At 40.7% G+C, this 12462-nt stretch overlaps 1 protein-coding gene across 2 annotated transcripts in view; it reads right to left on the bottom strand.

Annotated features, from left to right (window-relative positions):
- MYSM1 (Myb like, SWIRM and MPN domains 1) overlaps window positions 1-12462 on the bottom strand; it is a 328895-nt gene that overhangs the window by 314011 nt on the left and 2422 nt on the right. For both annotated transcript variants that reach the window (XM_069232570.1, XM_069232571.1), the window contains exons 2-3: window positions 6933-7011; window positions 4460-4530 (exon numbers count right to left, since the gene is read on the bottom strand). In XM_069232570.1, the coding sequence (XP_069088671.1) occupies window positions 4460-4530; window positions 6933-7011 (150 nt within the window). The remainder of the gene's footprint in view (window positions 1-4459; window positions 4531-6932; window positions 7012-12462) is intronic.

The following is a 12462-nucleotide window of genomic DNA, read 5'->3' as shown; positions in this document are numbered from 1 at the left end:
TAAATCAAATATGCCAATAATGGATAAACCAATCAACAATACAATTTACACAGAGAACATATGCACTTTAGCACTGGTTAACAGTGGTAAAGTGCTCAGAGTTCAAAAGCCAACAGCAACAGGTCAGAATAAATAGGAGGCAGGAGGCAAAAAGATTGGGGATGACCCTGCATAAGCAAAAAAGTCCAACAGGCGTTTACAAAATAGCGACCTCAATGTATAGAATGTTCAAGAAAGCTAGCATTCTGAGAAATAATTGAGTAATGTATAGTCACTGAGCATTCATGGTTTATGGCTTGATTAAAAGTTGGGAGGAAATCGAAGATCAACCGTTTTCTGGAGGAAGTGCTAAATACAGAGGACCTTCACAACCACTGTATTTTCCTTCATACAGGGACGCATAGGAGGGAATTCCACCAATGGAATGTCCCTCAGATTTATATGTGCAGAAATCATAGGATTTTTTGTTACCATACAGGTCTGATTCAAGTCATTTGAAAAGAATCGCAGGAACAGCATTTTTTTTAATACGATCTGTTTTATATGCAAGAGTAAATTCATTTTTTTATTCCAGTACATGTTGCATCAGTAGAAAACAAACATGTACATACCTAATAATAATATGTGCATCCCTTTTACTCTGTACATTCCAGATATTTTTTTTAATCTGATTTCCTGAAGTCCAGGTCACGTTTACTCAGCAATCACTTTATACTAAGTCATAATCATCTCACAGAACTCGTAATTGGAGTTTATAATGACAGTCCAACAAAACATCATAAAGACAATGTGGACATACATTTATACAAATATTTTTATAAATCCTAAGAAAAAATGTAATCTAATAAATCATTCTAAGCCTTTATTGTAAGTCATCACAAATGGCAACATTTTGATTTTTTGCTGCAGATAAAGGAACAAGATAAATTGAAGTGGTTTAGTTATATGCAGGGCCACTGTAATTGTATGGCAGGAAAATATGTAAATATGAGGCAGAGTTGACCAATTTATGTGGCAAGAAAAATCCAGTTATGAATTTACAATGCCAATAGCTGTAACTCAAGCAAATGTGAGACCTATTGTATTGCAAATGCTTGTTTATTAGTATCATTACCCCTCTTGCAAACGTTGAGTAGGATGAGAACAAGCGTTATCCCGCACACCTTGCTCTCACCATTTCAGCAGCATGTTGTGAGAGATGCGTTTCTTGTAAATACGCTATTTGCACATTGTGCCTATCCAGGACAGAAAGTTGAAGCAATGCGTGGTTGGAGTCCTATTGTGTCTCAGATTCAAAAACATATTGTAACGACTCAGCTTCACACTAGGCAGCAGGTTAATTTCACATTTTATCTGGGCAAAGTAACACATCCAATTCTACTCCACCTCCTCCACCTTCAGCATCCCCAACTGGCTAAACGCACATTTCCCTCCATATAACCGTGACAACAGCATTAAGAACCAACTATCAACACTCTGTGCTCAACTTGTTCTCTTATCTCGTGCCTCACGTGGTAAACGGGGCATCCCCAATTCCAACCTTCTCTCAAACAGTTCTGTTCTCTTAGTTTATGGTGGACAGAGGGCACAGTAGGGAGCACGCCTGTCAGCTGTGTCTTCCGCTGCTAGCTGTCTATTGCTCCTTTCTCACATGTCACCATTCTGTCATCACATCCATGCTTAACGTTTTTGGCCTGTACTGGGAGCACGTGATAGCCTCCTTTGATTTTGCTGCTAATACTTGTGAATTGGTTTGCACAGTGCTCCGTTATAGTTCCCACCCGGGCAGCATCTGGGATCTCAGTAAGATGCCTCTCTTCTGGTCCTCCGCCCTTCAGCCTTCGAGTACGATCACCAGTGCCGATTCCCCACATTTTGTACAGGTATCTCGAGTGCTCTTCTGTTTTCAAAGTCCCTTGAGCCCTCTTATGGTACAATCTGCGAGGGGCCCGCGATGGCGACCACCCCAGAGACAAGCAGGAGGCTGCTGCGCCATTTAAAAAAGGGAAAGAAGTGCAATTTTTTTTTTTTTTTGTGACTTACTGATGCCGGTGATTATGGTAATCAATTCATGCCTTGGTGGTCCTCCCAATACTGTAGCAGGTGTATTCACCGTTGTCAGCTTGCGGCCCGGCACGACTGTAGGCTCAGCAGGCCAGGCACCACCCTCCAGCAGAAAAACCAGAAAGGAAGCACCCTGCCTCACACTCCATCATGCAGTCAGCCCCAGTGCATCATGGTAAATGCAGTACTAATTCGTTTTTTATCCATAAAGTAAACTAAAGTCTTTCACCTTAGTAGGTGCAGCAAGTGCTGTAAATCTCTGGACACGTGTTTTGGGGTAAGCCTTTCATCAGCAGAGAGCAGCTTTGTCTGTGGGGTTGCTGGGAATGCTGCCAAAAGTCCTCTCAGCTTTGTGTACCACTCATTGGCAAGCAGGTGCTTCAACCAGAGCTCGTCAGCTCATTGGCTCAAGGGAGCCTTCTTAAACAGAAAAAACAGAAAGGAAGCACCCTGCCTCACACTCCAGCATGTAGTCAGCCCTAGTGCATCATGGTAAATGCAGTACAAGTTCGTTTTTTATCCATAAAGTAAACTAAAGTCTTTCACCTTAGTAGGTGCAGCAAGTGCTGTAAATCTCTGGACATGTGTTTCGGGGTAAGCCCACCCTCCTGCAGGCAAGCTGACCCCGTGTATTCAGCAGTGCTTCTCTGCCGCTTCATCCCATCCGTGGGCTCCACTCTTTTTGCGGCCGTAGGGGCACCCCATCTGCCTGCTTCACAGCACGCACACCTTGCCCACAGTACGCAGCCAAATTCGTAGCGCAGTCCAGCCACAATCGCCGCAGACCAGACACCCCATTTTGGAGGGGCAAACCCGCCCCCAGGCCTGGAGCAATGTGCTACCCCTCAAAGCCCATTCCAGGAGCACTAATCTGTCCTCGACTTCAGGGCTATCTCGGCCGCATTTACCGCCTCTCGACTGAGGAGCCTCCTCATCCCTGCTGCGTCGGCCAGTAGCAACCTCTGCTAACCAGGCTCCTTGCCCTTAATTGCGCGCTCCCCCTCGGGGCCTTCGTTAACACTGCCTTACCTGTGGGATCTGTCCTCTCGGGCACCAGTATCAAGGCAGCCGCAAAGCCATTCCAGTCATGCTCCCAGCCCAGCGGCAGCTGCTTCCCACCTGCACCGCTCCACTAGCCACGCAACTAGTCGCTGCCATCTTTGTGCTTCTTGCAGTCCCGGTCGTCTGTTGGTCAGCAAATCTTCAGTTTGTCTCCCACTTCTTGGCAGTTACATAATGTAGTCACTTTTATTGCCTCATCCAGCGTCTCTTTAGGAGTGGATGGGCCTTCAGGACCAGGATAAATGCTGGATGTTGGACCGCGGTCTGCAGAGCCTCGCAACCATGTGGCCATTTTGCTTCCTGCTCTTTAGTTCCCAGTTGTCAGTATATGTTAGCCATTGGGATGCATGTTGTAGGTGTACTGCACAATAGTATGAATAGACAACCAGAAGGGCCAGTCCTTTCTCCTACCTGCTTCTTTTAAGGACGGCCAGCACCACCCTACTTCTCTTCCCTGCCCATGTTAAGGATGGAAAGAGACTATTAATAGCACGGAAAAACTTAACAGGGATAGGGAAGAGTGCATTCTGTACCGGATATAGATACCGGAGTAAAAAAAAAAAAAAACACATCTTAGCAACTGCTGCTCTCCCCATTAACAAGAACGGAAGCCTATTCCAGAATTCGATTGATCTATAAAAGCCCGACACCACCCTCTCTGCATTGATCCAACAGTGCTCCTCCACGGTCCTGGTGACTATGACACCTAGATACCAGAAGCTTTCGCACTCCCAGCGTACGCCCAAATCTGGCAATAGGTTCACTGGCAATTCAGCCATTCCCCCCCAACAGGTGTATTGTTATTTATCCCATTTTTAATACAATAATCTGACAATATAGAATATGACAAAATGTTCCCTTTTTTATGTATTAAATGTTTGTGAAACATACTGTGAGGGGTATAAGTTGTGGTCATTCTATTTCTTTTTATGTGAGAAACTATGCCCCATTAAATGGGAGCACGCTTAATACTAAAAACACTATATATAAAGCATGAGGAGGACTATTAAAAGTTGCCTCCTAATTTTCTTCTTCTACAACAGTGTTACATTGCCTGGTTAAGTTCTTGATTCAAATCTTTATTTCAACATAGCCAAAAATGTTAGATACATTAATTTTCAAACATATGCAGTAAAGGATGCTTCCTACTCTTGGCAGTATAACAATGTAATACACCTCTATTGGAATTCTCAAAGACACTGCTACAATTCACTTATAATCGCTAGACTTTTGGGCTGTTAATGACAAGCTGGTTACAATAAATGACACAAATTCCATTTTTAATTTTGCAAAATATGGAGCAATGAACAATCAAATATGTAAAAAAGGATACTGTTCTTCCAGTAACATCTTCTCAATGACAGCCCGGTTCTCCTCACTGATAGAGCTGTCAAGGGTCCACGGCTAAATCAAGGAAAAGAACCAGATGTTCACTTTTATTTTTTCATTTGCTGGTTAGTATTACAATAACCATGGGTGGCACCCACTTTCTAATGCAACTCTTGGATCCTGGTAAATAAGGTAGGGTTAGAAATTAGGGTCTTGCATGGTGCCTCAAAATACTTCAATATTCACCCTTACTGACACCTCATTTATTAAAAACAACTGCCATGCCCCTAGTAGCTTCAATATAACGAATACAAGGCCTCAAGTTTCTATTTGCATTTACTGAAAAGCAACAACATTTGTACCAGAATTATTGGACATAGTAAGGTGATTGAAGAAAGGAACAAATAAAGGTTTATTTTTTGAATAGGCAAACAAATTAGACACACACAACTGCCCATTATTTAGCATGGTCTGTTACATTAACAACAAAGAAAGTGTTAGGTGGGTGGGGTTCGGGGAAAAGAAAGTAACGAGTAGGGGCAGCAGGATTATCAGCTGCTCCAATCAGAGGAGTTGAGTTTTTAAAGCAGTTGTTAAAAGAGGAAGTGAAGAGAATGCTTTCATACTGTCAGAAAGCATGTTTCAGTGTAGACTGAGGGACCACAATCTGCATTTGGTATAAAAGACTGTTTTGAGATAATTGTTAGGTTTTGATCAGCAAGTTGCAGGTTTTGTATAAGGGTGTCAGGAAAGGGTTTGTACTACACCCTGGGGCAAAGTCAACTGAAGTAATGTCTGTGAGGATTTGTCACTATGTAAAGTGTACAGATCATCAAACATATACATGTAAAACGTTTTAAAACAGTCTTTACAGACAAGTCTGTCAAGATGGAAGGCAGCATCATAGCCATTTTGATAAAACATGGCCAGAATAGGCTGTAAAAACCAGCCTGTTGTCAGGGGTTTGGGGGCAGTCTAAATTATGTCTACACAAAGTTTGGTGATGTGTGGGCATACAAAGACCAAAGGTGGATGTGAGTGACTGTCAGTTCAATTTTAGCCATGATTTCAGTTTTAATACTAAGTCTGTTGTATGATGTTTTATATCACCTTAAATTGACTTGCTTGTAAGGGGAAATTAATTATTGACCAAGCAAAATAATATGTTGCCAATTGATAAAAAGGAAAGAAAGATTAAGACTAACTAAATAAGAGAAAAGTTGACACATGCAACTTGTAAAACAGCAGTGCAAGCTTCCACTAACACAAACCTTTTTACCCTCTCTTATCACTGAGGTGCAAACAGGCAGAAAAAGGGAAAGCCTTTCCCCATGCCCCGCAAACATTCATAACGTGTTCAGAAGCAGCCAAAGATACCTAAGGCATCCAGAATAGGTTCAAGCTGGTTTCTTACCTCGCAAACACACTTCTGCTCCTTCCACTCCCCAAAAACACTCCCGGAACTACTACAACAGGAAGGAGCTGTGAAACGTTCACCCTTATATACACTTGCTCAACCTAGGGCCTGAACAGGAGAGGGGAAGTGCTAACTGTGGATTGACTGATGGGAACGTTCACCTTGTCCGTGACTGAAGGAATCTAAGAAGTCTATGTCCTTGGTAGTAAATGGTGGGTGGTGAGAGTTGTAACTGTGGAGCATTTACTTTTCTTCCTAGTCTGCCAGGCATCAGTGGAGGGCATCCTCAATATGCATTAAACAAAGTTACTAGGCCACGTTCATGCTGCTGTACTCTGCAGCATGAATGCACAAAGTGGTACTGTTCACAAGATTTTTACTGCTTCTAATGTAATATCAATACAACATTTGTGACTGGCAGCACCACATCACAACTAGAGTGGTTGGCTTTCCATCATATTTCTTTTGTTTAAGCTCTCGAAAAAATAAACTGATTATCTGTGGCTATACCTGCAAATATATACCAGGTGCACTGGAGTAATCTACTCAATGAATATCTATGCCATAGTAAAGTGGAATTATTAAATGAAAAGAAACTGAATACATATTAAAGCTATTAAATGGGTCAACCTTTAATAGATATGACTAAGTAATTTGAGCAGCTAACTTTATAAACACCATTTATATCTAGTTCAAATCATTCGAGCCCTTAACTCCATGAGGAACATTGTGCTACTGACATGGGAAGTGTTCAATGATGTCACCACATATTTTGCCTCTGCAGCTTGCTGAGCGAATAAGAAGCGTCCTCCCGATGAAATCCATTTATGCTACTGATATTTACCTTCCGGGGTAAAAGAATAAATCCAACGTGCCCAAGCTGTTAATATTCATGTGTACCAAAATAACATTTTTCAAAGCTTAAATGTATTGCAGAACATTTCAGATGTGTCCACAAAACAAATCTCTTCTACAACAAATACCTGAAAGTAATAAGATTGTGGGGAAAGTTATTTAGCAAGAGAAGGGATACAGTAGCAGTTTTGTACAAAACACTTACAATTATGCTATGATCCACTTTCCAGGCTGACTCAAGAAATGGATCCTGTACCAAGGCACCAGCAATGTCTCCATAATTCCTGGAATACAATGAGAATATATTTTATGTACTTCATAAATAAATGAATCATGGTCAGTAATAAAGCAAATAAATAGGTCAAGAAATTCTTACTTAACATATGAAGGATTCCAACAGTACAGGATGCGGAAGAATGGAAACACATACATTTGGATTGCTTTAATTTCATTAAATACGGTGATTCACAAATTCCATATTTCACAGGAGGTCATGAGATATGGAAAATGTGTCACAGTTCCATTTGAAATATGGGGTTCATCTTCATAATCACAGATCCCCAAATCAACCCATATGGCTTAACCAGTGTTAGGGCTGCTAGATTTATGAATCAGTGTAGGATTACATTTAAGAGCAAAGTTATCTAAAATATGCTGCAATAAAAGACAAATTGTGATACATTAGGGGATTTGAGGCGAAGCTTTTGTTGAAATCCGCATATTAGTGAGGTTCAGCATGTCCTTTTTTATCTGGTTAATGGATTATGTTCATCTGAAATGGTTCAGTATTCAGTTATCCTCTTTTTATTATCCCTACATTACACAAACTGAAAACTTCAATACTATACAATGCAATTCCATAAGCGGATAATTATCAGAACACGTTTATTCTAGACTGTTTACACCAATGGGTCTTAAATAAACTTTGCCCAGGGAGAAAACCAGGATTTATTGTATTTGTAAACCTGTTATACCCAAGGGTGTGAAAGCGCTAACAATAATGGAAGAAAGTATAATGTGAGAAAGACACCAGCCAACCATCACAGAAGGTTATGAGTATCTTTCGAAAAAGTGTAAGTGACGCTAGCAATACAGGGGGTAACCTCCTGCGTAGCTTAGCTGCAGCTGTCAAAAAGCTCCACCCTTCCAATCTGGCTTTCTGAAATATTGGGGTATTCACTTTCCTAAGAGAGGATGATTTCAACAGTCTGTTATGTGTTGTGTTTAATTTGCAGAACGTGTAACACTTTTTATTTATTTATTTCCTTCCGTCTTTGTTTCTTTCTTTCTCTTTCCATCTTTTTTCTCTTTCTTCTTTTTTTGCTTTCTTGCCTTCTGTCCATTTTTCCTTCTTACTTTTTTCACATCCTCTTTACTTCTTTAATTTTCTTTCTCTCTTGACTTTTCATTTTCTTTTTCTTCTCCTACATTCTTTCTCCTTTCCTTCATTTTTCTTCTCTTTCCTTTCTTTCGCTCGTCTTCTTTTCAGTTTATTTCAACTACCTTCCCTCTTTCTTTCCTTCTTGTCCTCTTTCCTTATTTTGTCTTCTTTCTTTCTTGCATTCAAGCTGTCTTCCCTTCTTTCTTTACCTCTTTGTTCTTCTCTCTTGCTTTCTTTCTCTCATGCATTTCTTTTTCCCAAATGATTCTTGCATTCACCTTTCTCCTTTACCTTATTTATTTTCTTCTTTTCATTCTTCTGTTTCTCTTCTCTTCCCTTAATTTTTTTTATTTTTTCTTGTTTTCTTTCTCTTGTGCCTTCCTTATTTTCATTTTCTTTCTCGCCAATTTCCTTATTTCTTTTTAACCTACTTCCCGGTCTTCTTTGCTTCCTTCTTGCATATTTTCTTTCTCCTCTTTAATTCTCTCGTCTTCATTCTATCCTTTTCACTTGATTCCTTTCCTACTCTTGTTTTCTTTTCTTTTCTTTCCTGCCTACATTCCTTCTTTCTTTTTCCCCTGCTTTTTCCTTGTTGCTCTCTCATGACTAATTTCCTTCTTTTCACTTTCTTTCTTTCTTTCGTGTTTGGCTTGTTTCTTTTTCTATTTCTTTTCACTTACTTTCTGTCTACCTTTGATTCCTTCCTTCCCAAAGGCAAGAGGCTGGCAGAGTGACTGGCTTTTTTAGCTCCATGTTAGGCAAGATCTTTTGATTTTACTAAAATTATCGGCATGACATTTTTGTTTAAAGGGGTTTTCAGACACGTCATCCATTCGCCTGTGGTTGTGTCATTCCCAGTTTTCTTCCACCCACTCGAGCATGCATAAAGGGGTAATGTGTCAGCCCACATCAGCCATTTGCTTACTTCACTACACAAATAGCATGATGCCTTTTAAAAGGAGCATATTCCCACACAGAGTAGTTCCTTTCAATACCAGAGAGTACTATAATATGTGCTTTTCTAAGACCAAAAATATTTTTACCTTTAGACATTTTTTCTACATTTATTAGGGCCAGGCACTTCCTAAACAATAAGGTTTTGCAAAAACCATGGGAAAATAAAACAAGAATTTCCAAAATGCTAGTGGCTAGCGTCAGACCTTTTGGCTTTGTCAATGCTTGTTGTGTTTGCATCTAGGTTTTTATTTTGTTTACAAATAGGTTCAGTTATGGCAACTACGAAGCAGTGAAAGTATTGCCAGGATCTGGAATTATGTCTCACAAACTGCTGTACCAGATAACAGCTGGTTAGTTTCATTTTTCAAAGAATTAAGTAGTCGTTACATTGCTAGGTTTTCTACATTTCCTAAACATATCTGATCTACTTATATATCATAAAGGAAGTGAACAGGTAAACCTAAATAATTTCATGGTGGCAGATAAGGATTTTATCATCAAAACCTAAGAGTAGATTTTCCTGCAACAGGCATTTTATTCAATAGAGTTAGGATATACGTTTTAGTTTTTGAGGTTACTATTTCATATTATAGATAAACATCTCTTGGATTTTATGGAAGGCAAATGGCTTACGGAAATGGAAGTGTAGCAAAAGAACAAGTATATGGCAGTGTAAGGGCTTTGGTGTGCAAGAGGACAAAAACATTGGAGGGGTTGTTATGGGATGAACTCTCTGTCTTACAGGTATTAAGCCTTCTGTTGTGACAGGTCCTACTTGATGAAGATAACTCCCGGGACTTCATGTCTCCAGCAGTCTTCAGGGGAGCTGGCCAATTTCTTCAAAAGGACGTGCAGTTTTTTGTATTATGGGAGAAGACTTTTTAGATTTGACCGTTAATGGAAAACATGTTGGTGTTCTCCTTGGAATGACCCCCGACAAGGATAACACCTCCTCAAGGAATAAAGAGTATCACCATCATACATCCAGAAAAAAAGTAGTTCCACCAGCATTGCATGCAAATTAATCCCCAATTCAACCTTTAAATTCCTATCAACTAATGGCAAGAATTATTTTGTCTGCATTTTCCTTTGGTTCTTGTGGCCTTTTCTGTATGAACTTGTATGCATACGCCTGGTTGCTTTCTTTGCCTGAGAACAGAAGTTTGCTGCCAGAAGCCAAACAGCCCAGGAGAGACCGACTGGTATCAAACTAATCCATATCGAGGCTGGACCAACAGACTCTGCTGTCCTGGAATGACAGGCAACGTGTTCTGAGTCTGCAAAGAGGTATTCACTGCTCCAGAGGAGAGAACAGATGAAACTCCTAACTCATGGTGTAAGAGGAGGGGGCTAGTGAATGCTGTGAAACCTGTAAAACTGAGTCTAGCCAGATTTGTACCCAGTGAGACATTCCCAGGTTGTGCCATTTTGTATTCTGCTGCTTGTGGCCAAGCATTTATGAAAAAACAAAGCTGGAAGATATTGAACGCACAAAACAAGAGGGAATCACGGGGGTGGAAAACCTATCACCCATCGCCCAGAACATATTAACTGGATAAGTAGGCCCAACCCTCTAGAGAGCAAACCTATTGGCTGCCGCTTTACAGACCCACCATATGTATCAATCAAAAAGGATTGTTTGCTTTTTAAATAAAATAAACACAAAAGAATCTGAAACTTAAAAAAAAGGTTAAGTAAAATTACGCTAAAGCTTTAAACACCATTTCACTCAGGCATCATTTAGTAAAATATGTTAGAAGCATGCCAATATATAATACAAACAAATAATGGATAATCAGTGTAAAACTGTTATAAGCATCATTATGGGCAACAGGAAAATTAATTAGGGGCCCGGTTCTTAAATAAAGGCACAAAAGTGAACTTGCAGGTATATGTCCTTGCATTGGTGGAGAACTACAAATTTCAGGAATTCACAAGAGTTTACAGCAGCATGGCTGGAAACAATAGTCCTAGAAAACTTTTGTTAATTCAATTTTTGCATGATCAAATATACACACTTCAATTTGCTCAAGTAACCCTTTTTGGCTTTGTTCAGTCCCTGTATGCATGCACTGTAAGAATATCCGTTATATTGCTCTGTCCCAGTGTTTACATGTTAGACTTAGCATCCTTGTCATGGTCTCCCCTAACTTTTTGCCTCTGATACCCTGGTTGTTGATGTGTGCTGGACTCTGTTTTTGCTCTTTTTCTTAATCTGGGAACTTTATCACAGCAATCCAGTGCTAAAGTGCAAGTGCTTCTATGTAAAATGTATGTGTAATTGGCTTCCCATGACTTGCATATTTGATCTACTAGTCCCTAGTACAGTGCACTAGAGGTGCCCAGGGCCTGTAAAATCAAATGCTACTAGTGGGCCTGCAGCACTGGTTGTGTCACCCACATTAGTTGCTCTGTAATGACTCAGACCTGCCACAGCAGTGTCTGTGAGTGCTATTTTAACTACCAATTCGACTTGGCATGTGTACCCACTTGCCAGACACCCCTAAGGTAGGTGCTAGGTAGCCCCATGGGTAGGGTGCAGCGTGTGTTTAAGGTTGACATATGCTAATGTGTTTTATATGTCCTAACAGTGAAATACTGCCAAATTCTGTTTTCACTGATGCAAGGCCTATCTCTCTCATAGGTTAAAATGGGGGCTCCCTTCAAATATGATTAAATCGTAGATTCCCTTTGGGAGCAGATAGCCATTTAGAGTTTGGGGTCTCTGAGCTCACAATTCAAAAATGCATCTTTTAGTGAAGTTGGTTTTGAAATTGTGTGTTTGAAAATGCCACTTTTAGAAAGTAGGCATTTTCTTGCTTAAACCATTCTGTGACTCTGCCTCTTTGTGGATTCCCTGTCTGGGTTAGTTTGATAGTTAGGCTGTTTGCACCTCTTTCTAGACAGTGACTAGAGCTGGGGTGTAGCCTGCATATCAAGATTGGCCATCTGTGATAGGAGGGAGCTGAGGAGTGGTCACTCACACCTGAAAGGTCTTTGCCTGCCCTCACACAATGCCTGGGCAAGGCAGGACCTCACTAACAAGAGAGACTTTCCTTTGAAGATGGCCTACTTCAAAGGCAGAAACGGGTATAAGAAGAGCACCCAAACCCCCTGAAAATTAGATCACTTCTGGAAATCAAGAAGAACCTCTACCAAGGGGAAGACCTGAAGAGTTGAGGAGAAGTGCTGAACTGCCTGTGACTGTTGTTTGTAGAGTTATCCTGCAGTTGCTGCTTCTGCCTGTGAAATGGGACAAAGACTGGACTTTGTTGTGCATTCCTGCTTGTGAAGAATCTCCAGGGGCTTGAACTGAGCTTGCCTCCTGTTGTTGAATTCTCAGGGCCATCAAAGAATTCCCCTGCCAGCACCTGGACTCTCTGCTGAGACTCCGGCC

The sequence above is a fragment of the Pleurodeles waltl genome, chromosome 4_2 (assembly GCF_031143425.1).
Source record: "Pleurodeles waltl isolate 20211129_DDA chromosome 4_2, aPleWal1.hap1.20221129, whole genome shotgun sequence".
In the NCBI taxonomy this organism is placed as follows: domain Eukaryota; kingdom Metazoa; phylum Chordata; class Amphibia; order Caudata; family Salamandridae; genus Pleurodeles; species Pleurodeles waltl.
This window is presented reverse-complemented; position numbering and strand designations above follow the sequence as displayed.